General features: G+C 42.3%; 2 protein-coding genes across 5 annotated transcripts in view; one reads left to right on the top strand and one right to left on the bottom strand.

Annotated features, from left to right (window-relative positions):
• LOC148022161 (elongation factor P (EF-P) family protein) overlaps nt 1-26,769 on the top strand; it is a 112,478-nt gene that overhangs the window by 63,077 nt on the left and 22,632 nt on the right. For all 4 annotated transcript variants that reach the window (XM_087697801.1, XM_087697800.1, XM_087697803.1 and 1 more), the window contains 3 exons: nt 1,071-1,137; nt 17,169-17,236; nt 17,696-17,819. In XM_087697801.1, the coding sequence (XP_087553927.1) occupies nt 1,071-1,137; nt 17,169-17,236; nt 17,696-17,819 (259 nt within the window). The remainder of the gene's footprint in view (nt 1-1,070; nt 1,138-17,168; nt 17,237-17,695; nt 17,820-26,769) is intronic.
• On the bottom strand, nt 21,811-23,175 carry LOC148022162 (uncharacterized). Its single transcript, XM_087698071.1, has 3 exons — nt 22,865-23,175; nt 22,591-22,816; nt 21,811-22,182 (listed from the first exon to the last, which is right to left on the bottom strand). The coding sequence occupies exons 1-3, from the start codon at nt 23,161-23,163 to the stop codon at nt 21,811-21,813; spliced, it is 897 nt and encodes a 298-aa protein (XP_087554197.1). The 5' UTR covers nt 23,164-23,175.

The following is a 26,769-nucleotide window of genomic DNA, read 5'->3' as shown; positions in this document are numbered from 1 at the left end:
GGTCTTTCTTTGGAGGGTGATGATTGGTGGTCTTCCGCTTGCTTCAGCTCTTTCCAAGCAACGAATCTCCAACGGCAACTGTTTCTTTTGCTCCACCAGTGTGGAATCTGCCTGTCACCGATTTATTTCTTGCCCCATCGCTAAGAAAATCTGGTCATTCTTGTCAGCCGTTTGGCGAGTGGTGGTTGGCTTCTCGCTACGCCCCTTTGATTGGGTTTTTGTGCAGCCCAAATACCCCACACTGACATAGCCACATATGAAGATCGTGTTTCACTTTCTTCGATATTGGGGCTGTCGGCATAACTAGACCATTCGGAATGCTCTTCTTTTTGATTCCGCCTACAATGTTCAGTGGCATATTGCTCGGCTTAAGGGACTCTTGTATTGGCAGCTAGATCTTCTCCGGCATTCTGACATGCTCTCTCAGGAGGACTTACGTCCCTGGCATATGGCAATTTCCTCTACGTCTTTACCATGACTTTGTAACTCTTTGGTCGTCTAGTTCTTGTAGAGAGACAGTGTGTGCTTTACACATGATGGGGTAGAGCCTTCGTGTATCTTGTAATCATGTAAACTTGTACCCTTTTTCATAATTAATACAATTACCTTTTACGAAAAAAAAAAGAGAGAGAGACTGTGTTTGCTCCACAGATGGTAGATGCTGTTGAGCCCAGTTCCGAATGTAATTAGCCACATCTTGTTTGCTGGGGAAAAAAAGGATGCTACAGGCTTTCTCACGTATGTTCAATCTACTGGTCTTTCTGTTTGTGTCTCTTTTTAATCTCTGTTTCATTTCATGCTAGATACTACTTAGCACTGGTTTTAGCTACTGTGAAACCATTTCCAGCTTGAAGATCTTGTTAGTGCTTGGTAGTTCTGTATCCACACCAATGCCAAAAAAAGGTTTTCTTCATCTTGATTGTTAGATATGTTCATATTTAAAAGTTATTTTCTCATATCTGTTTTCAGCTGTTGTTGCGAATATATTCCTTGTCTTTGATACACCTTGTGCTGGATGTTTGAAAGAATCGATATTGTAGGCACTGCTGATTTCTTGTGTTTCTGGTCAGAGGTACTTGTTGAGGTGAAGAGTTTAACCTTCTTGTATCAGGATGGGGACATGGCTGTTTTAATGGAGTAAGTGGTTTGCACTTTCAGTGACCATTCTGTAAGGTCTCAATGAATGTATTTGCTTCTTTTGTACTTTTTAAAGATTAAATCGAAGTGAATTTTGTTGGTCCTGGATGGAAGGATCTTGCTGTATATCTTAACACTAGTTAGTATTGGATAACATGGAACTTTCAGTGACCATTCTGTAAGGTCTCAATGAATGTATTTGCCTCTTTTGTACTTTTTAAAGATTAAATCGAAGTGAATTTTGTTGGTCCTGGATGGAAGGATCTTGCTGTATATCTGAACACTAGTTAGTATTGGATAACATGGAAATTGTTTAAGCATGATCAACTATATCTGATTTAAATGTAATCTCCAAGTTTACTTTTCACTCTGTATGTATATCCATGGCCTTAGTTATATAGCATATGATTACATTTGTATGAATCTAATTAAATTAGACATGTGGTCGGGTTAAAAATACAGATAATGTTGGGAGTGTGGTGGGCTCAAGAGAGGGACATTGTGTATGGAGTGTGGTGGGCTAAGAGAGGGACATTGTGTATGTTTACAATATCACAAGATCATGCACTTAGTAACAAGACTGCAAAAGACAGATGAGTGATGAGGGCAATGTAAAGCAACTCAATAATGAATATGATGACAAAGAGATCCCAAAGTGAGGCATCATACCCCAATGCAAGGCATCGGTGTACTCTAAAGAAGTATGAGGTAAGAGTGTAGCACTTCATAAGAGCGAATGTCAATAAATTGAATAAATGTGAGTATGGGAGTGCCAAGTGGGGTGCCTTATATAGGCTATAGGCGTACCAAGTCTCCAAAGAGTTCTCATAACTAAAAGTTCATTACAAACCCCTTCCTTAAAGAAGCTCCTTAAAGCATGTCAATGCGTAGTGTATGTTTCTAGCCTCCTCTCTTGATGCTTAATCAATGCTTTGATTAGCAAGAGCATATGATGATACAAATAATTCTCCGAAGTATTTAAAGTATGGATATGCGCTCTAGTATTTGAAAGATGTGCTTGGTTCCCCTCTTTATTCATAAAACACTCCAAGGTAAAGAGCACCTTATAAGAGAGGCTTGGCCACCAAGGTAGGCAGAGGCTCTTGGCTCCAAGTCTTCAAGAGTCACATGGACCTTGTATCCTCAATAGAGGCTCCATTTTGAATGAGTAGCTTGGGAAAGCATCAGAGGATTTGACAATGGAGTGGTCCGAGCCATTGTTAGTCACTATGTGATGTATAGTGTAATCGAGAACAAACCAAGCAATCCATGATAGCTTTAGGTAACTCTTTAGAACAGCTTCCACTTTGATACCATGTGAAGATATACTAGGGTTTGCAAAAGAAAATATAAGGGTGTATGACCATGATTGAAACACAGCAAACTCAAATACTAATGCAAAGATGCAAACCATAAAAGAAGATAATTGAGTAATGGATGAATGAATGAAAATGTGCAGAATGCTCAAAGGGAGAGCCATCCAACAGCTGATGGCTCTTGTGCGAATAGGTTGAGCGAGGTGTCAATTTGTGCCATCATTGGAGATGAATCCTGAGTGCAGTTTTCACTAGTCAGAGTAAAGGCTGATGAAGAAAAGTGCTGAAAAGTCAAGAACGACCTAGTACAGATGTAAATGTAGGTCAAGATGATGCTGAAAAGATCTTTAGACAATGAACAACAGCAAGGAAGCCTGTAGGGATGAGAACATAGCGGTCATGATGATTAGGGCAGCAATATAAAGAAATACTTGTCTACAGATAACAAACACAATTGTGAAACAAAGCAAAGACTGATGAAGAACAGTTAGCGTTAGGGTAACTCAGGCAATGACCATTGAAGAAGATAATGAATGAATATATATATGATGCTCAATGCAGCAAACACACTCTGCAAAGGTGACATATTGAACCCCAACTCCCATGTCTCAAGGACTGGGGTAGAGAGTGAGCTGGAGAGTGTCATACCTAGATGCATCCCAAAAGGTAGCAGAAAGCCTCCAAATAAGTTTGGCAGCAGCAAATGTAGAATTGTGGAGCTGGATCAAATGATAGATGGTGCAGGCAACAGTGTAGAACAACAAAATGCAGCTTGATGATGATGTGGCAGTAGGGTGACAGGGTGCAGCAGCAAAGCACAGGATCAGCTGCTGATGTGGCTCTCCTGGTGGCAGTCTAGAGCAACAAACACATTAAAACTGCCATGTGGTAGCTGGCAACAAGCTGAGAAGTTCTTGCAGCAATAGTAGATGGTCGTACAATAGTAAACGCAGGCTAGACAACGGTGGACAGCAGTCACCAACACTTGTGGAGGGTTGGATGTAATATACTAGTTCTCACAGCAAGTCAAATAACTGGAAATTTATGAATTACACCATATTTGCAAAGAAATACAAGAAATACACCATGTTTTCAAGGAAGCCATAGCCAAGGTAGCTAGGCATGAAATAGTATTGCCATGGAAGGCTGAGAATCATAGATGTAAGCTGCAACATGAATATTCACCTCATGTCAAGGTGGGATATGGTATGCACCCCATATCTTGGTGGCTAAGAGCATGCACCCTCTTAGTTGGTGGGAGGAAGGAATCCTTAAAGCATGTATTGCTTGAAAATGGCAAAAAGATCCCTCACATGTTACATCCCCACCTTTTTATACTTAACCCTAGCCTAGTCTAGACTAAGGTGATTTATGCTTTATTACAAGCCATCCTAGTCTAAAAGAGCTTTGTCCTCAAAGCTGAATTGGAAACAAATTACAAAGATGATTACAAAGATAGCTTGAATCATTTGGAATCATGTTGTAATAAAGCTCCATATTGATGAAGATCAAAGAAGTTGATGAAGAAGGATCATAACTTGACCCTAGCCTAGTCTAGACTTAGGTGATTTGTTCTTTATTACAAGCCATCCCAGCCTAAAAGAGCTTTGTCCTCAAAGCTGAATTGGGAATAAATTACAAAGATAGCTTGAATCATTTGGAATCATGCTGTAATAAAGCTCCATATTGATGAAGATCAAAGAAGTTGATGAAGAAGGATCATATAAGTGGAACAGACTGCTGTAAACTGTCCAAAACAGGTTGTAGTACAAAATTAGCCATATCTTAAGCTAGAAGTGGCCGATTTTCATGTGCCAGATATAGAAATGTAGAGGACAACATGTAGTATCCAATCATGCTTTCAAAATCGAATTTTGATGCTGATGAGACAATTTACTTTCACACAGAAATTTAATACAACGAGCTGTTTATTGCCTTGATTATGAACCGTCCTCTTGCTTAAGCCATGGAAATTGTTCCAAATATGATGCTTGTGCGAGCGTAGGTTCTTCTACCAATGCAACCTTGCATTCAACATTGCTCAAACATCAGCTTATGTCAAGTTCTAGAATGCATTGGTTGCCTTAGTTGGAGCAGCAGCTACTACTGGCTTACATCTAGTTAGCTTAGAGTCACTAAGGACCATTCACTTGAATGCTAAAGTGGCTTACATTCAGGATGAGTTGATTGGATTAAGTCATATTGACATTGATATGGTTGTAGCATTGTGTCGGATGGATGGAGTGATAGGCTAAGTGGTAAATTATACTTAATTTATCTCATGATTGCACCTATTTATAATTTTTATTTTTCTTTTTTAAGTCTTAACTCCACACAGTTGATAGTTAGTAGTTACTATTGACAATTCTCGACTCTCAATACTCGTAGAGATGCTGACACATAATTATCTTGGTATCATGTTGTGCCAATACCACATTGTTGCATGTGGCGAATGCTTTAGCCCTTGGCTTAAGCATTACTTGGGAGTGGATTTACTCTTGCATCAAGACGGCCATAGATGAGATTGGGGCATAACATGTGGTGTAAGTCACAATAGACAATGGTTGATATTGTGCCACGATAGGTGAGGATGTTGAGAGAGACTATCCCACTATTGTGCGAACTCCATGTGCTTTGCACTCACTTGATCTCATGATAGAGGATGGTGCTTGCCATTATGTGCTCATCATATCTATAATCACCTTTCTAGTGCTTTCCATACTATCTCTCTATCCCTCCTGTAGCCTAGCAACCTAGTAGGAGACCCAAGCAAAGTTGTGGAGTACTATGTATCTACTTGTCTCACCTCCAAGGGGCCCTGCGCAATGGATCTGTTTGCTCTCCTAAGTCTTCTAACACTGTCTAGAGTGTTTTGGTCATGTGGTGTGGAAAAAATCTCTGTTAATCCTATCACCAGCGTGAGTCCAAAAGGAAGCTCTCACCTGAAACCTATACATTGGCTCTAACAATATGCATCCTCTCAACTATACATTTGCATCCTAGCTGTCTCTCTAATCCCCTATATAGGGCAGCCAATGAATGCTGTAGCAGATCTCTCCTTCTCTAGAAGGTCCTCTCTCCTCCTCGTGGCCTTCTCCTTGAAGAAGGAACTAATCTCCTATAAGCTCTCATCCAAGTCACTAGTTGCTTGTCTAACTAAGAAGGGTCTAGATCTCCAAATTTGTGTGATTGTCTCTCTAAAATCATCCTCATAGAAGCACTTAGTGCTTTGGAATCTTGACACTAGAGTGGGGTCCTCTGACTCTCTTAAAGAGAAGTAGCTAAATCGGTGAGTGATCTAAGAGGATCGTGTCTGGCATGATGCCCGTTAGGCTGCCCTTATTGCAAACCCAATCGTCCACATAGAATTGGTCAATCCTAGAGAAAGTTGTGGCTCCTACTGCTCTATCTCTCTTGGGGAATTGGAGCCAGCCCGTGAATCTGCCAAACTCTACAGTGAACAATGGGACTTGGCCTCTAATATGAAATAGTAACTCCTCCTAGGGAGCCTGCTCTCCTCCTCTAATAGTTTTTGTGTATCTATCTCGCCTATCCTCAAGAGTCTCCACCATATTAAAGTCAGGTTGATAATGGCACCAGCACTGAGTGACAGCTGCACAGTGTAGAACACAGGCTGGAACAGTTAAATCAGCAGCAAATGCACCCTATCTGCTGTGGACAGCAGGCTCCAAATAGTCAGCAGCAATAAGAGAGAGTTTGGATGCAGGCGCCACAAGTAGACAGTAGTAGACAGCCAGCTCGAACTGAGAGATCCTCTGTAGATGGGGTTTAGACAGTAGAGGAAGGTGCCAACAATCTGCAAAATAGGAATAGGCTGAGTGGTGGCAGTGTGTCTATTTATAGAAGTGTGGATCCTCCCAAATTAGGGTTTGGCTTATGAGTTATAGACACTCTCTAGAAACGCTCACCCTTTAATGAAACTTTTGGTAATAATTGAGTTTTGAAGTTGGAATAAAGAGCTAATCAGTTTATAATGTAGTTTTTAGCTCAGCGTAATGTGAGGTACTTCAGGGGTTATAAGGGACCAATTTGAAGGACATAGTAGATCTAACAGGAAGATATGGTAGATGTTTGTTGGGTAAAGTGATAGTGGGGTTGGCAAACTAATGATTGTGGTGGAGTCTAGATGTGGTGTTTTGTTAGATGGAGGACATATACATGACGTGTTAGACTCCAATGGGATAGATAGTCCCTTGTACTAGCATCATGCGCAAGTGGATAGCATGTGTAGGGGTTAGATAGGGATGCTATGAGAAGCATGGAAGGAGAGAAGAGAATGAATGGATAAAAAACAAAGAGAGAGTGGTGGTGAGGTCCGGTGCAATACCACGAGATAGGAAACACTCCGACATATGTTAATTTGTGGATGGGTGGAGACTTTACATACGTTAATGTTACTGAGTTACAAGAGAAGAAATCCCTTCTCAAACAATTTAAGAAAGAAAAAAAGAATGATAACAAAAAAAAAAATTGTCGTAACATAGACCAAATGGAAAATGATGAAGGTCATGATGTTCAAGATTGCGAGGCATATCTTAATTAGCATGTCCCATCTCCTTGCTCTCAATGTAAGCTGGCAATTAGATGAAAACGTCGATTGTCTATAGAACAAGTATGATGCTTCGGCAAGTTTCAATATGAGATAATTGATTAGGCGATCTTAGATTTTGAGCAAACAGTAAGAAAAGTGTATCAATCATGCATTATATTCACAAGCTAATTGAATACCATATACAAAAACATTGGGTGTGGCTTGCAAATTTTCTATCCAAGGAGGTGACGTCTCATCCAAAGGAGGAGTGCACCCTTTGCGGCCAGTTAAAAGAGTTCGTGGGCGTGCGATGGATGGAGTGCTTGAGCCAATCCACCACTTGGAAGGTACTACCCAATCCACACCATCAATACCAGAGGAGTCAAGCAGCCTTTCAGACTTACCTATAAACTTGGAGCCTGAGATGGAGGCAATGATCTATGCATTGATGCCCATGGATGTCGAGACTTCTAATCCACTTAGAGAGGAAGCTTCCATACCATTATATGATGGGTGCCGAGTATCTTGCCTGAAGACACTGCTTGCACTCCTAAGTGGGCAAGCAAAATATGGGTGAAGCGATGCGAGTGTGACGGAGTTGTTTAGGTACCTTGTACGTACGCTTCGTTGATTTCTTTTCGGCACTATCATTAAAAACATTTGTCTTTTTTCAAGATGTTTTATGATTTTTTAAAAGGTTACTGAAGTATCATATATTACCACTTACAAATACCATGCCTAAGTCTCATGATGATGCACGATATGTTTTACGAAAGCTTGGCATGGACTACAACAGCATCCATGCATGTATCAATGATTGCATACTATTTCGAGGGGAATACGAGACTATGGAGACATGTCCAAAGTGTAGTGCTCACAGGTATCGACAGGACTTGCAAGGGCAAACCATCCCTCAAAAAGTTCTTAGAAAATTTTCGCTTATCCCCCACATAAACCACATGTTTCATATGTCCGGCATGGCGAGCTTGACAATGTGGCATGTGCAGAATAGGTCTATAGATGAAGTTCAATGAATATCAGTGGATTCATGCGTATAGAGCCACATTGACTCTACCTTCCCAGGCTTTGTTCGAGAGCCAAGGAATATTCGGCTCGGTCTTGCTATAGATGGCGTGAACCCATTTGGTCTGCGTGCAACTTCTTACAGTGTGTGACCTATAGTCCTTGTTAACTACAATATCTCTCCATGGCTTTCTACGAAGAAAGGACATCTCATCCTTAGCTTGCTCATTCTCGACCGCTACAAAGTCAAAAATATGGACATGTATATTCGTCCACTGGTCGATGAGCTTAAGATTTTGTGGGAGGAGGGGGTCACTGTACAAGATATGAGCAAGCACCATGGTTGATGGAAGCTTTGTGCAATGCTAATTGAAAGAAATGCTCCCTATACTTTATGCAAGCTGATGTGTCCTTCAGGACTCTCATGAGATCATACCCTCCATGCCACTCTCTTGATACAGAGTGTCCTTTTTGTCATAAAATGGTCATTGCATATGGCTTGTTTGGGCCTTGGAGTCCCTACATGGTTTGCTATTGTACGCTACCTCATTAGTGTATTATATATCCACCCTTTAGAGCAGCTGTTTCGCATTTCATAGTGACAAGTGATGCAAAATGGTATGAGGATAGGGACATACAAGATTTGTCATCACTAGTGACTATAAGTCACATGGAATGGGACGTGGAGCAGAAAGAAGCTACCATCGTTGTAATCCTCAAGCCCAAAAGTGACCATCACCTATGACTATGTCTCATTTATGTTAATTGTTTTTTATGTTAAGGGGCTTGATGCATTTTTGCAATAGTAAAATACATTTTTTTCTTTGAGGGAAGTAGGGAGTGGAGAGTCATTTTTACCCTTATAGCTGAAGATAACTCCTTCAGATTATGGAGTTATCTCCAAAGTTGTTGCCTTTCCCTCTAGGTTGCATCAAGTTTTGCAATGTCCTCCTTTAAGGGGGACTGAAAAGCATTCGCATTAGATAGAAGATCATTTATTGGAGCTCGGCGAGGCTTTTATCAACAGAGGTAGGGTGGTGGTTTTCTAGCTTGGTTCTTTTTATGACCATGTGGTACATCACTTCTTGTTGGGCATTGTCTAGGTTATGGATAGGCCGGATGAAGCATCTTAGTAGGAATTTTATTTGGTTAGGAGGATATGGGAGCCTAGCTAGAGCCAAGGTGGCTTGAGTTATCATACAACCTAGATCTAGAAGAGACATGGGCATCATACACCTAGATAACCGAACCAAAGCCTTGTTGGCTAAACTCATTGACAGGGGTTTTCTTTTAGGCGAGGAGCCTTGGAAGAAGCTTTTGATATGGAGGCTTTAGTCTATCACATCCACACATGAGGACCATGACAGCTTAGTATTCATTGGATTTTTCAAGAGATTAGGATGAGAGACTTAGGAAGAAGCTTTGAGGCGAGATTTGCCAATGCTATTACTGCAGTTGAGTGTGCAGAGATCGAGACAGAGTGCAGCTAAGATATGCACAGTGAGAGAGGGGGAGAGAGAGCAGAGTAGGGAGTGAGGAGAGTGAGAGCATGACACCAATGTGTGGGTACAATAACAAAGTGTACCACTTCAGGTTTTTTTGATAATACATATAAAGTTCAAGTGTAAGGGTGCGTGCACACCCGAACACCATAAAAGGTACGGTGAGCCTTTATTTCCAACAACCTCCTACCTTAAGACAACGTGTCTGAAGGTAGAGGAAATAATTAGCTATTTCTATGTATGTACAAAGCTAAAATACACATATACTATCCAACCCCCATCATTTGGCGGCAATGAACAAACTGCTCTGTTGGGAGACCCTTCGTGAGAAGATCTACATGGTTATCATTTGTATGTACCTTGACCAGCTCAATGCTCCTGCTGTCAAGTACATCCTTGATAAAATGATACTTCATCTGTATGTGCTTTGTCTTTGCATGAAAGACAGGATTCCATGCTAGTATGATAGCACTCTGACTGTCACAGTGGAGAATAGGAACCTCTGTAATACCAAGCTTTCTCACTAGACGTGAAAGCCATAAAGCCTCATTGTATGCTTTAGTGTGGCAGTCACATACTCGACCTTTGTAGTAGACAAAACAACACACTTTTGCAGCCTGGATATTCAAGAGACTGCACCCCTTGTGAATGTGAACATATAGCTTGAAGTGGAATTCCTACAGTCAGGATGACCAACGTAGTCTGTATCCGTGAAGTCAACAACAAACGACTTTTGCTTCCCAAAGCAGATACACAAAGCCTTTGTGCCCTTAAGGTATCTCACAATACCCTTCGCTACTTCCCAATGCTTTTTGCCAGGATATGCCATGTACCTGCTAACCACTCCCACTGCAAATGCAATGTCAGGACGTGTAGCAACCATAGCATGCGTCAAGCTACCAAGGGCTGAAGCATAAGGAATCTTGGCCATCTTAGCCTTTCGATCATCAGACGTAGGGCTATCATCTGCATTGAGTTTCACATATGGAGGTAATGGTACACCAATGGCTTTCCCTCCCTCCATATTGAAACGCTGCAAAACCTTAGTAGCATACTGTTGCTGTGACAGATAGAGAAGACCCTTTGATCTATCCCTAAGTATACGCATACCAATAATATAATTGCCTCACGAAGATCCTTTATATCAAAGCCACTGTGTAAGCTTTGCCTCAAGGAGTCCAAGGCATGAACATCCTTGCCTGCAATCAACATGTCATCCGCATACAAAACCAAGAGAATAAGGTTGACATTTGTTGCCTTCTTGATGTATAAGCAATGATCAACTTGAGATCTATGGAATCCTTGAGATTGCATAAATATATCAAATTTATGATATCATTCTTGTGGTGTCTGTTTGGGCCCATACAAACTCTTTTTGAGTTTATATACCATGTTCTCTTTCCCCTTTGCAATAAAACCCTCAAGCTATTGCATATAGCAGATCACCATGTAAGAAGGTTGTCTTGATATCCATCTATATGAGTTCCGTATCTTCAGATGCAACCAAGCTCGAAATGGTTCGCAAAGTAGTCATTTTGACTACAAGAGAAAAGGTTTCATCAAAGACAATTCCATGTTTTTGATTGTATCCTTTAGCAACTAGTTGTGCCTTGTACTTCGGTAGAGAACCAGAAGTGACTTTCATTTTGTAAACCCATTTGCATGGTAGCACTTTCTGCCCTTTAGGCAAATGCACCAAATTCCAAGTGCCATTTTTCATGAGAGATTCCATCTCTGATAGCATAGCCTTATGCTATTTCTTGCTATCTTTTTTGTCCATTGCTTCCTTAAAGCATAATAGCTCACCACAATCTCCCAACGTCACAAAATCAGCCACATAATTAACATTAGGAATGAACCTTTCTGGCTGTCTTTGCACTTTGGTCAACCTATAGATCCAACGGTCAAGATTTGTTGGCTGTTCAGCTTGCAAATCTCCATTAATAGCTTTCTATTTTGTAGGTTCAATATGCTGTACAACTAGTTCTGGGTGTTCCAAAGGCATCTGTTCTTATTGAATTTGTGGTACATCATGGGAAATATCTTGCTGATCATTTTTAGTATTATTTCTTGTATTTTCAGGGACATTTACAGCAGGTATTTGTTGCGATCTAACGGGCATTCTTTGTTGTCCTATCGGTACATTCTCCCGAAATACAACCCTTGTAATCTCCTCTGCCTTTTCGGGTTGTTTGTGTGCGCGATCTTTCCGGAAGATAATATCATTGATACGTACTACTTTCCTTTTCTTGGGATCCCATAGTCGATACCCATTTCACTCTCGTCACCATATCCTAGGAAAATACATGTCCAGGACTTTGGCTCAAGTTTGTTGCATTCTTCCTTGCAAATGTGCACAAATGCTTCGCAGCCAAACACTCTCAAGTGAGCATACAAAGGTGGCTTGCGCGACCACTCTTCTTGAGGGACTCTCCCTCCCAAAGACCTGTTTGGTGATCGATTAATCAAGTGTACGGCTATCATAACAGTCTCTACCAAAAATCCATGAGGTAAAGCAGCATGTGACAACATGGTATGGACCTTGTCTTGAATGGTCCTGTTCATGCGCTCTACAACACTATTTTGAGGTGTACTGTGAGGGGCGGTAAGCTCTCTTTTAATCCCTGTGCCGTCACAAAGTCCTGAACGGCTTTGGATACATATTTTCCACCATTGTTAGAGCAAAGACACTTTAATGTCTTGCTGGTCGATTTTCAGTAAATGTCAGAATTTTTTTACATTAATCCAAGGCCTTGTCTTTACGATGGATTGGATAAACCTATAGATTGTGTGTAGCATCATCAACAAAAGTTATGAAATACTTCTTTCCCCCTAGAGATAACCCTAGCATCTGACATACATTCGAGTGTACCAACTCTAAGGGTGAAGACTTTAGAGAAATATATTTTTTATGTGACGTTTGAGCATGCTTACCATAAATACAATGATTGGCAAATAACCCAAACGAGAAGGCACTTTCATTCTAGTTTGACTCATATGTCCCAACCGGCTATGCCACAAAGAAATACTTGGCTGCTCGATTATGGCAACTACATAGTCACGCATGCTAGATATATGCAAAGGATACAAACTATGACTTTTGGAGCCCTTGGAAACAATGTGAGAGCCCTTACAAATTTTCCATTTGCTATCCCCAAGGACGGTGTGATAGCCTTCGTCATCTAGCTGCCTTGTGCTTATCAAGCTCTTCTTGAGCTGAGGTACATGCCTCACATTATGCAAAACAAACACGGAGCCATGCTGAAATTCTAATTTCACACTGCCAATGCTTGCAATTTCACATTTATAGTTATCCCCCAAGTGGACAACACCATGTGCACCACCATTGTAGTCAGAAAACCAATCATGATGTGGTGTAACACGAAAAGACACACCTGAATTAAGTATCCAAGTGTGCTTGTCATCCTCAAAATCTGCAATCAATGCGCGTGCACTCCAAGAAGAAGCAAGAAGTACATCACCGTCAGTGTCATTGTCATGAGTGACTACATTGATCTCTATCTTCACACTGCTGTTCTTTGTAGACTGGCTATCCTTTTTTTCAGCCTTGTTGTCTGTAGTGTTTTTGTTTTTGCCTTTCTCTTTCTTCAATTGAAAACAATCTTGTTTGTAGTGTCCTTTCTTGCCACAATGATAACACTCCACATTTTTGCCATGAGACTTGTTGCGTGCTCTATTTTCAAAACTGCCCTTTTCTTGAAATCTACCCTTGGTGTGCAATGCATTAGAAGACTTGTTGGCTGAATTATTTTTCCTATTGAGTACTTGCATCAATAAATAACTCTCTACATCAGAATATAACAGCTGAGCATTTGAATTACTCAAAGCTGTCTTGAAAGTATCCCAACTTTCAGGCAAAGTGCATAGCAAGAAAGTAGCCTTGAACTTATCATCAATATGGAAATCCAAAGCAATCAGCTGACTGAAAATTGAGTTGAACGCCTTCAAATGTACAGACATGGCTGTACCTTCCTTCATGCGAAAGTCCATCAACTTTTTCAGCTAATAAACCTTGTTGGCTGCACTATTTTGAGCATACAATTCTTGAAGTCTTTGCCACATTGCATACGTTGAATTCAGTTTCTTAATGCTAAAGAGCAAGTTGTCTGACACTGAGAGCTCAATGGTAGAGCGTGCAAGCTCATCCAAATCATCCCACTCTTCTTGTTCCATACTTGCTGGTTTTATTCCCTTCGCTTTGATGGGCTTCACCTGTTTCTTCTACACCAAGACATTGTAGCACTGATTTTGCCATATTGCAAAATTGTGTGCACCTTCAAGCTTTTTGATGTTCTCACTGTTTCTAGCCATGATCTGCAGCACTAGATTGACTCAAAAGTCAACAAATGCAAGCCCAAATGTCACTCAAATGACCATGGTACACTGCAAGTACCAACCAACAGTGAAAATCAAGAAATTGTAGAAATTTCAGATCTGCAAATTGATATCCAGAATTAGAGAATGTTTGCTACTGCACTCCACAAGCAATTCTAGCCATGTTTACAAGCCAATGCACCAATTACATGTGAAATCCCCAAAATTTGATTGCAATTTCTGCTCCAAAAGCATTCTTGGGCACAAATTTGACAATTTCGGTCAAAAGCCTCAAATCTTCAAAAGGAAATCCGTCTAGATTGCATCAATATATGTACCCAAGTGCATATACTAGGCAATTCTTGCACAAATTGATAAAATTCTGCAAAAGACCCAATTTTCTTGGGTCCAATGTGCATAAATTTCAGTGAAATTTTTTCTTTCACTAAAATGTGAAAAGCACCAAAATTTCATTGGCAGATGTGCACCGATTTTGCAATTTCCGAGTCAAATTGTCCTGTTCTACATCAATGTCCCAAACTTCAGAAAAAGGCCCAAATTTTCGGGTCAAGATTGCACATTGTGCTTGGGCATGCGAATGCCCGATAGTGAGAGAAGGAAAAATTACAAGAAATAATAATAATTGTCGTGTGTTGTTCGCCGGCACTGACTTGCCCTATTGCTTGTGGCCTGTTGCCCATCGTGTGCGCCTGATTGTGCCGCCTTCCTGTCACCTACCTTGTGATGTGCCATAGCTGGTCCCTGTTTGCTATGCATGTTGATTGCCGGATCTGTTCTTGCTAGTTCGACTGCCTCCATCCTTCAATTGCTTGCTTATGCTTACTGCTGATTCTGATCTGTTCGCTTGCATGCGCTTGTCTAGCTTCGAGAAGCGTGCACTCCTTAATCTCTGATATGAGTTTGTAGTTGAGTGTGTAGAGATCTTGACAGAGTGTAGCTGAGATATGCACAGTGAGAGAGGGAGAGCAGAGTAGGGAGTGAGAAGACAGTGAGAGCATGATACTCAATGTGTGGGTACAATAACAAAGTGTACCACTTTAGGTTTTTTTGATAATATATATAAAGTACAAGTGTAAGGGTGCGTGCACACCCGAACACCGTAAAAGGCACGGTGAGCCTTTATTCCCAACAATTATTAGAGCATGGAGGTTTGTTTCATCTAGCCTTTGTTAACTACCATTGACCAAAGCCAATGAGAAGAGGAAGCAACCTCTTCTCTTCAATTACTATTTGAGATTGGAGTTTGGCCACTCTCTTGGACAGAGGACTTACATATCCTTGGGGAGGTTCTTTATATAGGTTGCTACCTCAATCGGAGGCTAGTTTACATTTCAAGACTACCGCAAGAGATTCAGAGACAAGGACTACAAGGTATTAGGGGAGCTTGGACTATGATTGAGGTCGTGAGGGAGGAGCTCCCGATTGGCATATGGAGACAGGCACTTCTTAGACTTGGATTGATCTCTTCTCCAAAGGGGACATCCTTCTAGTAGTCATTGCGATTGGTTGAGGCATTACATTCCCTTTTATGGTTGAGGAGAATGGTTGCTCCAATAAGAGGTCTTGGACTAGACAGAGTTCATAGGATTCTCTAGACAAAGGATCAAAGTAGTGGCACAATGTGAGAGGAAGTAGTGCATGGACCCAAACCGAACCATGTGCGTGTTAGATGGATGGAGATATTGAGTCTCTTATGAAAGGAGGCCTCTCCAGGGATTATAGTTGGATCTAGGAGAGTGGGTGTGGAGGGAATCATTCCTTGAAAGGCATTATGATGTGGCCTTATTTGGTTACAATACTGGTGCAGGGGTAGGATGTAGGATAAGCACACAACCAGCAGCCACCTTTCATTGGTATTGACCATGCATCTTAGACTATTTCTTATGGGATTTTTGGAGGAGGCTAGACGACAGCTTTAGGCTTGGGAAGATATCCCCCTTCCTATGGCTAATACCTCATAGGAGCTTAGCAGTTGGCACTTGGCTTTAACATGATAGGGACTCAATGGCCTTTGTGAGATATGGTGAGACAGAGGAGACACAAAAGCATTGCCTAAAGGATTTTCCCAAAGCTTAGGAGGCATGGAGGAGAGTCCTTAGGATGATATTCCGTGGCACAATAGAGAAGACAGTCATGACTTGGGTGGGGGGATGTAGCTTAGCTCACAAACAGAGGTCCAACATGTAGTTATGAGGATGTTCAGCAAAGCTTTTCTTTTCTCATCCTTGGACAACATCTAAGTAGGATCCCCACTTAGAGTTACTTGCAAGCATAGTGGACTCAGAGACACTATCATAGATGGGAATTGATTGCTAGTATTAGAGGGTGGTACATTTGGACCATGCAGACCTTCAGAATGTATCACAATGGTGACTCTTTCAAGGATTTGCACAAAGATCATCAACTCTGTCCCTAGGAGATGGGAGAGGATGAGGAGGAGAGAGGCCTTCTTGTGGACGTGGGACTCCGGCATCTTTTTCCATACTGCCCCTTAGATGGTTTGACATTACAGCCCACCATATTGGTTGTTTACACAGCTATTGTATTTGTGATGTACTAAGCTGCTCTCTACAAAGTTCCTTGTACTTTGTTTTTTATCTTAGGTGGTTTTTATGTGAGGTCTTTTTAATAGAATTTTCTTTTCTAAGGGAAAGGAAGAAGAAAAGCATTTGCATGTCACCTTGGTCCCTTAATTGCTCAAGCTTGGTCCTTCTTTAGAATGGTGTATAGCCTGAAAAGTGTGGAGTTCTCCTTGATCGAGAAGGTAGGAAGTGGGCGTAACACCTTAGAAGGTTGGAAATAATTATTTGAAACAGTATTTTTTTCATCCAGCTTTTATATGTTGCAAAAATCAACTTATTCTGGAGTGCTGTTTGTCAAAAGTTTGTGAGGCACACAATACAAGTGCACTCATTTTGTCAACTCCGTACTAATCTAGCATAAATGCATCCTCTTTTTCTTGATCTTTGTACTTCAAAATGTTTCTTACATTTCTAGTATGTTTGACTAGAATGTTTTGATGCAGTCGTATTTTGCAAATGTCACAATTATTTCTAAGGTTAAGGGCCGAATATTTCTACCTGCTGTTTGAGCTGTTGCAAAAAGGGTGACAAGGAAAGTAACTTTTTCTTTTCTCAAAGAAGAGAAATAGCTGTTTGAATTGTCATCATTTTAGATTGAAGATGATCACTTCTTTCTCAGGGGCCTCTATTGGATGTTTTTAAGACATGCAGAGGCATGTGATTGCAAAGCACTAAATAGAGTGCATTTGTTTTGTTATAGGCCAAAAACTTTTGAGCAAGTGGAGATTCCTAAGAGTTTGTTTGGAAATGGAGCAGCATTTCTTTCAGGTGACTCTATCTTCCAAATACTGTTCTTGATTCTGCATAGAGTTTGTGTTGGAGAATTCTGCACAGATGAACTTAAATCTCAGTCTTTCTGTGCTCGGGAAAAAGAATGCCATAATGCTCTCACAAATCTAGGCGGAATGACATCAAAGGGTAATGCAAGGTGTTGTATTTTTGAAAGAAGAGAAGTTCAGTAGGTACTTACACAAGACATCTGGAATGAGACCTGAAAGTTTCTCTATGAGAATTCTGCACAGATAGACTCAAATAAACTGATAACTCCATTTTTCTGTATTTGGAAGAAAGGACACCTAATTTTTTCCAACTCTAGCTGAAATGAACTTGAAGAGTATATGTTAAGTTAATAACACTTTGTTACTTATCACATTGGATTATGGCCTGATAATGACGGTTTTATTTTCCTTATAACCTTATGCAGTAATCTTTGTTGGCTTTAAACAGATGGTTTATCGGTCACTCTGCATTATGGTGATGGGAAGCCTATCTCGGCAGCAGTTCCTCCAAAAGTTACCTGTAAAGTAGCTGAAGCTGAGCCATCTTACAAAGGGCAAACTGCAACTGCCGTGTGAGTAAAATTGTGAGATATGCAATACTAGAAGTTCATGTAATTCTATGTGAGAGCATGTTTCAGCAAAATGGCTTACATATGAAAGACTGTAGGGATCTACTGGTTCTGACTAGCCTAGCCACATAAATTTTCAGCACTCCCATGATGGATCCATGGTCTGGTTGAGTTCCATTTTCTTGGACCAAATGAAGTAGGAGATTGTTGCTGCTACCCCTGCCTGGCGGAGTTTCAAGCACTCTTCGATTGTTAGCACCCCATACAACATAATATTTTTTAGAAGTGGGATATTCACTTATTTTTCAAGCAAATCTATAGAACAGAAATTGAGGTTGAAGATAACAAATATTCAGAATTGATTATAGCCATAGACACATATAAGAGATGGAAACCAGCTTGGAATCTAGATTTGCTCAGTGCAAGTTGCATATGGCTAGGCTCAATTAAAGCACTCTAGCAGTGAGAAGAAATTTTGCTCACTCTCACAAATCATACAAAAGATATACAAATGCTCATATGCATATATTTACTAAACCACAAATCAACTAGTTCTTACGAATCAGACAGCAGGAGAGAGCAAATCAGCCTTTCTTCATGGTTGGTAAGTATTACATTGGTATGGCTTTCATCACGATCCTTAGGTGAATGAACATAAATAGAAGTGCTTCAAAAGAGTTATTGAAACTGTATTTACGGAGCTGAGCATAGCTACAATCAACCCAAGTCACTTGAGGGCTGAGCTGATATACAATCAACCCGAGATAGATGAAAAAAATCTCTCTCACTCTCATAAATCATTTAAAAGATGTACAATGACACATGCTTACATGCATATATTTACTAAGCAACAAACAAACTTGTTCTTTACACTCATTGTATTAGCCATGTGTGCACACAATGTTTTCTCTGTAAACCCTAGTGTACCCTTAGAAGTTGTCCTTGGCCTAGATCCAGATGTTTAACGAGGCTATTGAAGTTTCGAGGTCTAGCTGGCTCGTGGCAAGTGTCACTTGGACTGCTGAAGAGTGCTGAAGTGAACCCTGAAGCCCTCCTTGGCCTAGAGTACTAGTGTTGAGACCCTTTCGTAAGAGCTTGTGAGAGTCACTTGAATCATGTCCTTCAATGTGTGAAATGGTGGGCAGTTATCCACTAGTTCGCGGACTGGATTTGTCACTTGGAGGGTGACCATTGAGAGCAAACTGGACACATCAGATAACATTGGCTGAAGAAGTGCTTTGCGGTGGGGGAGTGCATTGGAGTCACTAAGTGATGAAAGAGGATTAGCTGTCGTGTGGGTAGTATCATTCACTCCCTTTCTCCAATGCATAAGCTTGATCCCTGAGGGCGGAGCATGAATTAAGGGAGAGGAAAGCAGCTGATAAAATGAGCTAGACGGGGGCTCCAAGAGGAAAGTTAAGGCGCAGAGGCAGCCATGGCTCAGGGAGGGAGGGAAGGGAAAGAGAGGAGGCTGCTGCATGAAAAAGGATTTGCTGGCTGAAAGGAGTAGGGCTGAAAGAGGAAAGAGACAAGAAGTACAAAACTGATGGTGGAATTGCTTAAGAGGATGACATGGGGTGCAAGAAGCAATGGTGAAGGTGGGGAGGAGTAGTGGGACTGCAGGGGACAAGAGGAACAAGGGATAGCTGGGCTTAGGTGGGAGGAGCAACAAAAGATGACGGAATGGCAAGGAAAAAACAATGGGATAAGCTATGAATGGTGACCACCAGGAGAAGGGATGGGGGCATGAGAGGGAGTGGAAGCGGAGGTGGGCATAGAGTTGTGGAGCTTAGGGTCACTTCAGCACCTTCTAATTGCAGCTCCTTTGTTTTGCCTTTGGGTGACAAGAAACCACATAGACTACAGTTTTGGAGTTCATTCTGCAGCCGTTTGTAGCCCCAAACATACTAAACTAGGGATGGATATGAAGATGGCCAATTGTTTTTTTCCTTATGAAGAAAAGGAACTTCTATTAGTAAGACCTTGGAGCAAATACTGGGAGGTAAAGTAGAAAGTACAAAGAACCCCCTAAAAATCAGCTAAGTACATTATAAACACAATGGGTGTGTGAACAATCAATCTGGTGGGCAATAATGCCAGAGCAATTGAGGGGCCATGTGAAATGTGTTGTAGTTCGAAGTCCACAGGAAGGCATCTCTCCTCCTCCTTACACTCTTAGAGCCACCCTGCAGCCTCTCCCATCTTTTGCAAAGAGTATGGATGATTCTTGTCCAAATCATCAAAAAATTCTTTACATTTTGAAGATATAAAGCATAGTTGCACCTTGCAGTCAATTACACCAAGCAATAATACTAGCAATCAGCTCCCATATGCGGCAACGTCCTTGGGTCTATTGTTCTTGCGAGTAATTTAGAGTGGCTTGCTTAAATGTTGATCAATGATGAAAAAGGAGTGGCTTTTGTGAAAATCCTCTTATCCACATGTAGGGTCTCTGTTTGTGACCCAAGCTATGCCCCCCTCACCCCCCTAAAAAGAAGAGGGGGGAGGGGGGCAAGGGTTTGCAGCCATGGTCTTTACTACCCCCATGAAAGACCATTTGAAGGGCTCTACTTTGTATCTCTTGGGCTTTGTGATAGTCCCATAGGTAGCGTTTGTAGGGGCGTCAAATTTTAAGATGCTTTAATCTTGTTGACAATATTTGATTAAGATGTTAATTAAATGTGCAAGGTTGTTTGGCACATGTGATGCACATGGGAGTCATTTCATGGTAACATGCCAAGGACCCTGAGGATGTAGTGGGTACCAAATGCAAAAGTTGCAATAAGTCATGTTTGATAAGTAGTACTAGGTGGTACTTGGTGTCAGATTTGGGCCTAGACCAATTTATTAGCCACTAATGTGAGTGGTGACATTAGAGACGAGGCATTAATTAGTTAATTAATGCGAGTCTAAGGGTCAATAACTGCTCAGGGATACTTGGAAGAAAATTGGCCTAGCCAATTTAAATATTGGTTCGTGAAATTGATTTTTTGATCATTAGAATAATTATTATTCTGAAAATTAATTTAATAAGCTGGATTATGCTGAAAATGGGGATTAGAAGGCACAAGATCCCAAGTGCCATTGCGCTCAATAGCATCCAACTCTTGCTCCATAGCCTTCTTTCAATGTTATGACTAGCCTCCTTTATGGAGGTGGGCTCTCTATCTTGTATAACATGGGTTATCAAACAATAGTTAGTACAAACAAACTCAGCGGTATGTGTTTGGTTCCTTCGAGATCGCCACAGACCATCTTGTGGTTGCCACTCCTTAGGGACTTCCTCAATCCTTGAATCAGAAGTGTCTCCCGAGCCCAATGAGGAGAGGTTGATACTCCTCTCCCTTTGCTCGCTATTTGCTAAAGTCTTTGGAATATACACTGGGGCCGACTTAACGGGGGAATTCGGTGGTGAAGCACTCTTCTCCTTCACAGAGGGTGGAACCTCAATAGGCAAAGATTCGGAAGGCACTAGAGTGTAGTGATGGGTGTATAGTGGAGATGCGATGTTCAATGATGACAATGGCGGGGAGAGAGAGAGAGAGAGAGAGAGAGAGAGAGAGAGAGAGAGAGAGAGAGATATTAATGTCTACATAAGGCCAATGTGGCCTATGAGACAAAATCCAGAGTACATCCATGTCTAATGTCATCTCATCAAGGAAAAGATAACATTACAGAGTGGGTGGCCTATGAAACAATACTGAAAATAACTATACGATGGGACTATACTAGGGTTGAATCATGTATAGTGTTGTTCCATTGATAGAAAAGAAAAGGAAAGGAAAGGAGAACCAGATCTGATAGAACCATGTACAAAAGTGTGGTGGGGACTATGGGCTATAGTTGATCTCAAGCTGCACATGATCTCAACTATGATGCAGTCCCTAACTGCTTCACTGATATGCCTGGTGGTGAGTCTGCGGTGTCTTGTGATAATGGCTCTAATCCGACTGTGGTGTGGTCTCCTCGGACGTGGTCTTGGTAGACGGGGTCCTCATGCTCGACGAAGGGAAATGGCTCTATCCAATGTGACTCCACGGTGTGGCCTGTAAGGTGCCTGGCGGGGTGGCTCTATCTCTGCTAGGCTGGTAGTGTCAGTAGGATCGGCTCTGTAGAAGAAGTTTGTCACTGCTCTCTGTGTGTGTCCCTCTAGGTGAGCTGACCTCCTATCTTGCAGTAGTGCAGTTGGACGCCTCTCGAGTTCCAGGAGGAAGAGACCTAGGCATCTTTGGTCCTCGTACTCCATGACATGACGAAGGGGTCCAAATCCATCACGGAAGAGGCAGTGGTACCGTCCTCGTGTGTCATAGTATATTGTGCATCTGCATATGTAGTGCTCCTTTGTCTCAGGCTCTCGACCACAAAGCTGGCAAGTCCTATCCTTTGCTAGGGTATTTGTCCATGTGCCTGTCTCCATTTGAAGCCTATGTGAGGAGGTACGAATCTGTCCGATAGCAACCCGTACGCTATGGGAGAGATGGGTGTCCATATATATTGGCCGAATAGTGAAACCATCATCAGAGAGACACAAGAAATGACTCCTGTAGAACTCCATCCTCGATCCTAGAGGGAGTGGTGGATGGATCCATGTCCTTGTTGTCTCAATCCTCAAGATATTAGCTCTAATCACTTGGTTCAACTCTGATCGGCTGAGAGAAAGTGTAGGGCAGTCAAGGCTATAATCCAAAGGTGGAAGACAGTCAATATCCAAATCATGTAGGCTCATTCAAATAGTCATATGTGAAAACCAACAATTCTTCTCGCCTCCTGTTGCTAGTTGTCTAGATGAGGTTAGTGCCAATCTAGAGTATCTATGGCGTGGAAGTTCCCATAGTCTGTGCCAAAAGGTCACTGCCCTGAAGAGTGTCTCCATAACTATAGGTGCTGCCCCTAGCTCTGCTCTGACAATGGGATGTGGGGTGGAGGGCTTACTCCTAATCATACGTGCTATCATCATGATTAATGGCATTTCCATGCTATCCCAACCATCATAATAATCCCTCTCTACTCCAATCTGATCAGTAAGTGGGCTAAGACGCTTGTGGTACAAGCTGCAACCCCATACCTCCGCTCCATATAGTAATGCAGGTGTAACTAGGGTGTCAAACAACCAGAGTTTAGTGCGGGGCTCCTGGAATTGTATGTGAGCACATTGACTCTCGAGTGCCCCCAGTGCTACGTATCCATGTGCCAGACGTGCCTCTGATGTCCCTCTCAACGAAAAACGTGGGCCAGAGAAGGTGACTCCCAAATAGACATATTTCCTCACATGCTCCAGTATGTCTCCCCCAAATGTGAACTGGTACATAGATCTAGTCACCCATGCTGCTGAAGTATTGAAAACCATGGTTTTGGTCTTCCCAAGGTTCACTGTGAGGTCTTTATCTCTACAGAAGATATACAAAGCATCTAGATGGCACTGCAATCCCTCCGGTGAATCTAAAATGAGAACAATATCAACTGCATACAGTAAAATCGGTATCAGCACCCCTTCCAGGCTGGCTTCTGCTCCTCCTTCTCGGTCTATGTAATCAGACACTTCATCTATGTATAGACCAAACAATGTGGGTGAAAGTGGACATCCTTGTTTCACTCCTATGCTAATGTCAATCCTCTCTGATAGCCCCCCAGGTGCTCGTACATGACCTGTCACTGCCTCATATAATGCATAGACACCCCATCGTATACCCTCTGGTACTCCAATGTCATGCAATCTCTGTATGATGCATGTACAAGGCACTGTATCAAAAGCTTTGCGAAAGTCTACAAAGCAACGATAGATCCTCTTGTCTCAGGTTCGATCCTCCTCAATAATGGCTCTAAGTGTGAGAATATGGTCCAGCGTGTCAAAAGATGACGTACCAGCGAGACAGTAGGGTTTGCGGGGAGGAACACGGAGTGAACTCGGCAAATATGGAGAAGAGAAGAGATGAGAGAAGAAACTCTGATGAATGGAATGATGAAGTTCCGAATCATAGAGTGAATGTGATACAAGGGAACAAGGGTGCGGTAGCACAAGGAAGATGATGAAGACAGCCACGAACCACGAACCGCAATGTTCTCCTGAAGGGGTGTGAGGGTAGTGGAGAGGCTAGAGAGAAGAGGTGACGGACTGAATGAATCAACTGTGAGGAATTAATGAGAGCATGGCCTATAAATAGGCATAGTCAATCTAGGATGTCGCCCCTTTTTGGGGGCTGTAAACCCTAAACGCAAAAACGCAAACTGCGGGTGAAGGGTTTCTCGACACCCCCTCTCAGGTCCAAAAAAGAGAACAAGAGAAGAGTGAGGTGGAGATGCTACATGCTGAAGAATGCTCATGTAGCAGGTGCCACTTGGACAGTGTCCCTCGTGGGGAAATTGTTCACTTGCCCAAGCGCCCTAGTACAAAGATGATGAAAACATGCAATGCATAGGAGGAATGCTGGACTTTGTGTGGTGCTGAGAACCATAAGGAGAGGCCCGTACTCGATCTCGGGAGGTGGCTCCATGCTAACCAAGTGACCAAGGCAAGAAGAGAAGAGGAGGAAGAAGATGTAGAGGATCCCTAAGATCCAAGATTTCCACAGGAAAGGAAAGCTGCAGTAAAGAACAGTAGACAGAGTGAACTGGAGAACCCGAAACTCAATCTCAGGAGAGAAGCCACTAGCTCCGTGTATCCATGCTGGAAGGAATATGAAGGCCTCGTCACCAAGTCGTGGCTAAACCTTTGAGGTCCCGATCTAGGTGGTACTGGAAGATCCTGGGTATCAGTAGACGAGATGATTGGTCGAAAACAGCCACCCCAAGAAAGTAGAGGATGGGTGAAGAACTTCATGTGGAGTAGGGTCCCCCTCTGAGGTGGGAGGTGGAGGGCCCCCCGCTGAAGTCGAAGAAGAAGTAGATGCCCCCTCTGAAGGCAAAGAAATAACATCCCCCTCTAAATCCCCCTCTGAAGTAGATAGGGAATCCAAAAACTCATGGATCATGGACTCCGAAATGTCTGATGACGAAGGAAGTGCCACTGGTCTTTGCCTTTACTGGAGTGGAGGATCTTTGCTGTTGTTTGAGCAGATCCAGCTCTGATACCATGTCAGAAGATGATGTACCGGTGAGACAGTAGGGTTTGCAGGGAGGAACACGGAGTGAACTTGGCAAACATGGAGAAGAGAAGAGATGAGAGAAGAAACTCTGATCAACGGAATGATGAAGTTCCGAATCATGGAGTGAATGTGATACAAGGGAACAAGGGTGCCGTAGCACAAGGAAGATGATGAAGACAGCCACGAACCACGAACCGCAATGTCCTCCTGAAGGGGTGTGAGGGTAGTGGAGAGGCTGGAGAGAAGAGGTGACGGACTAAATGAATCAGCCGTGAGGAATGAATGAGAGCGCGGACTATAAACAGGCACAGTCAATCTAGGATGGCGCCCCTTTTTGGGGCTGCAAACCCTAAACGCAAAACGCAGAAACGCAAAAATGCAAACTACGGGTGAAGGGTTTCTCAACACAGCGTGGTATATCCTTGTCTGAAACCTGCCTGTCCTTGTGCTCTCTTGCCTTGCATTTCAGCCCACCACTCTCCAGGCATTAGGAGTCATTCGCGTCACAGCATCCCGTCACGCATCAGGCGTCAGGCATCAGAGCATCCCATCAGGCGTCAGCAGGCGTCAAGCGTCAGCGTCAGGTGTTAGCACCCCGTCAGGCGTCACAGCATCTCGTCAAGTGTCAGCAGGCGTTAGGTGGTGAGCATCTCGTCAGGAGAGAGAGAGAGAGAGAGAGAGAGAGAGAGAGAGAGAGAGAGAGAGAGAGAGAGAGAGAGAGAGAGAGAGAGAGAGAGAGAGAGAGAGAGAGAGAGAGTGCGTGCGTGTGAGCAGCAGTAGAGAGTGAGAGTAAGAGAGATGGACGATGTGTGGGTATAATGAGTTGTACCTCTTTTAGGTTTTTTGTGATAGTTATATATAAAGTACAAGTGCTAAGGGTGTGTTTACACCTGACCACGTATAAAAGGCATGGTGGCCCTTTATTTCCAACCATCTTTCACCTAAAGGCGGCATGCTGCATGCCTTGAGGTTGAGAAAGAATGAGCTAAGTTTAAGTATGTAGAAAACTGAAATACATATACTATCGAACTCTCATCATTTGTTGGCAATGAGCAAACCGCTCTATTGGAAAACCCTTCATGAGAAGATCTCTTGGATTATCATATGTATGTACCTTCACAAGCTCAATATTTTTGCTGTCAAGTACATCTGTGATAAAGTGATACTTTACGTGTATGTGCTTTGTCTTTGCATGAAAGGCGGGATTCTTTGCTAGCATGATAGCACTCTTGCTATCACAATGGAGGATAGGGGTCTCAGTAATATCAAGATCTCCCAGTAGACGTGAAAGCCATAAAACCTCCTTGCATGCCTTAGTGGCAGCCATATACTTTGCCTTTGTAGTAGACAATGCAACACACTTCTGTAGCTTGGAGATCCAAGAAACTTGCTTCCCCGGTGAAGGTGAATGCATACCTTGAAGTAAACTTCCTGCAGTTAGCATGACCAACATAGTCTACATCCATAAAGCCAACAACACATGCCTTTTGATTTCAAAAGCAGATGCACAAATTCTTTGTGTCCTTAAGATATCTCATGATACTCTTCATTGCTTCCCAATGCTTTTCTACCAAGATGTGCCTTGTACTTGCTAACCACTTCTAGTGCAAATGCTATGTTAGGATGTGTAGCAACCATAGCATACATCAAGCTACCCACAGTTCAAGCATACGGAATCCTGACCATTTCAGCCTTTTCATCATCAAATGTAGGGTTGTCTACACTGAGTTTCACATATGGAGGCAATGGTACACTAATTGCTTTTCCCCCCTCCATATTGAAACGATGCAAAATCTTGGATACATACTTTTGTTGTGACAGATAAAGGAGACCTTTCGATCCGTCCCTTAGTATATGCATGCTAAGAATGT

The sequence above is a fragment of the Lygodium microphyllum genome, chromosome 17 (assembly GCF_053477565.2).
Source record: "Lygodium microphyllum isolate KBCC chromosome 17, Lygodium_microphyllum_v1.1.10, whole genome shotgun sequence".
NCBI classification, from domain to species: Eukaryota; Viridiplantae; Streptophyta; class Polypodiopsida; order Schizaeales; family Lygodiaceae; genus Lygodium; species Lygodium microphyllum.
The sequence above is the reverse complement of the archived record's forward strand: the minus strand, read 5'-3'. Positions and strand labels throughout refer to the sequence as shown.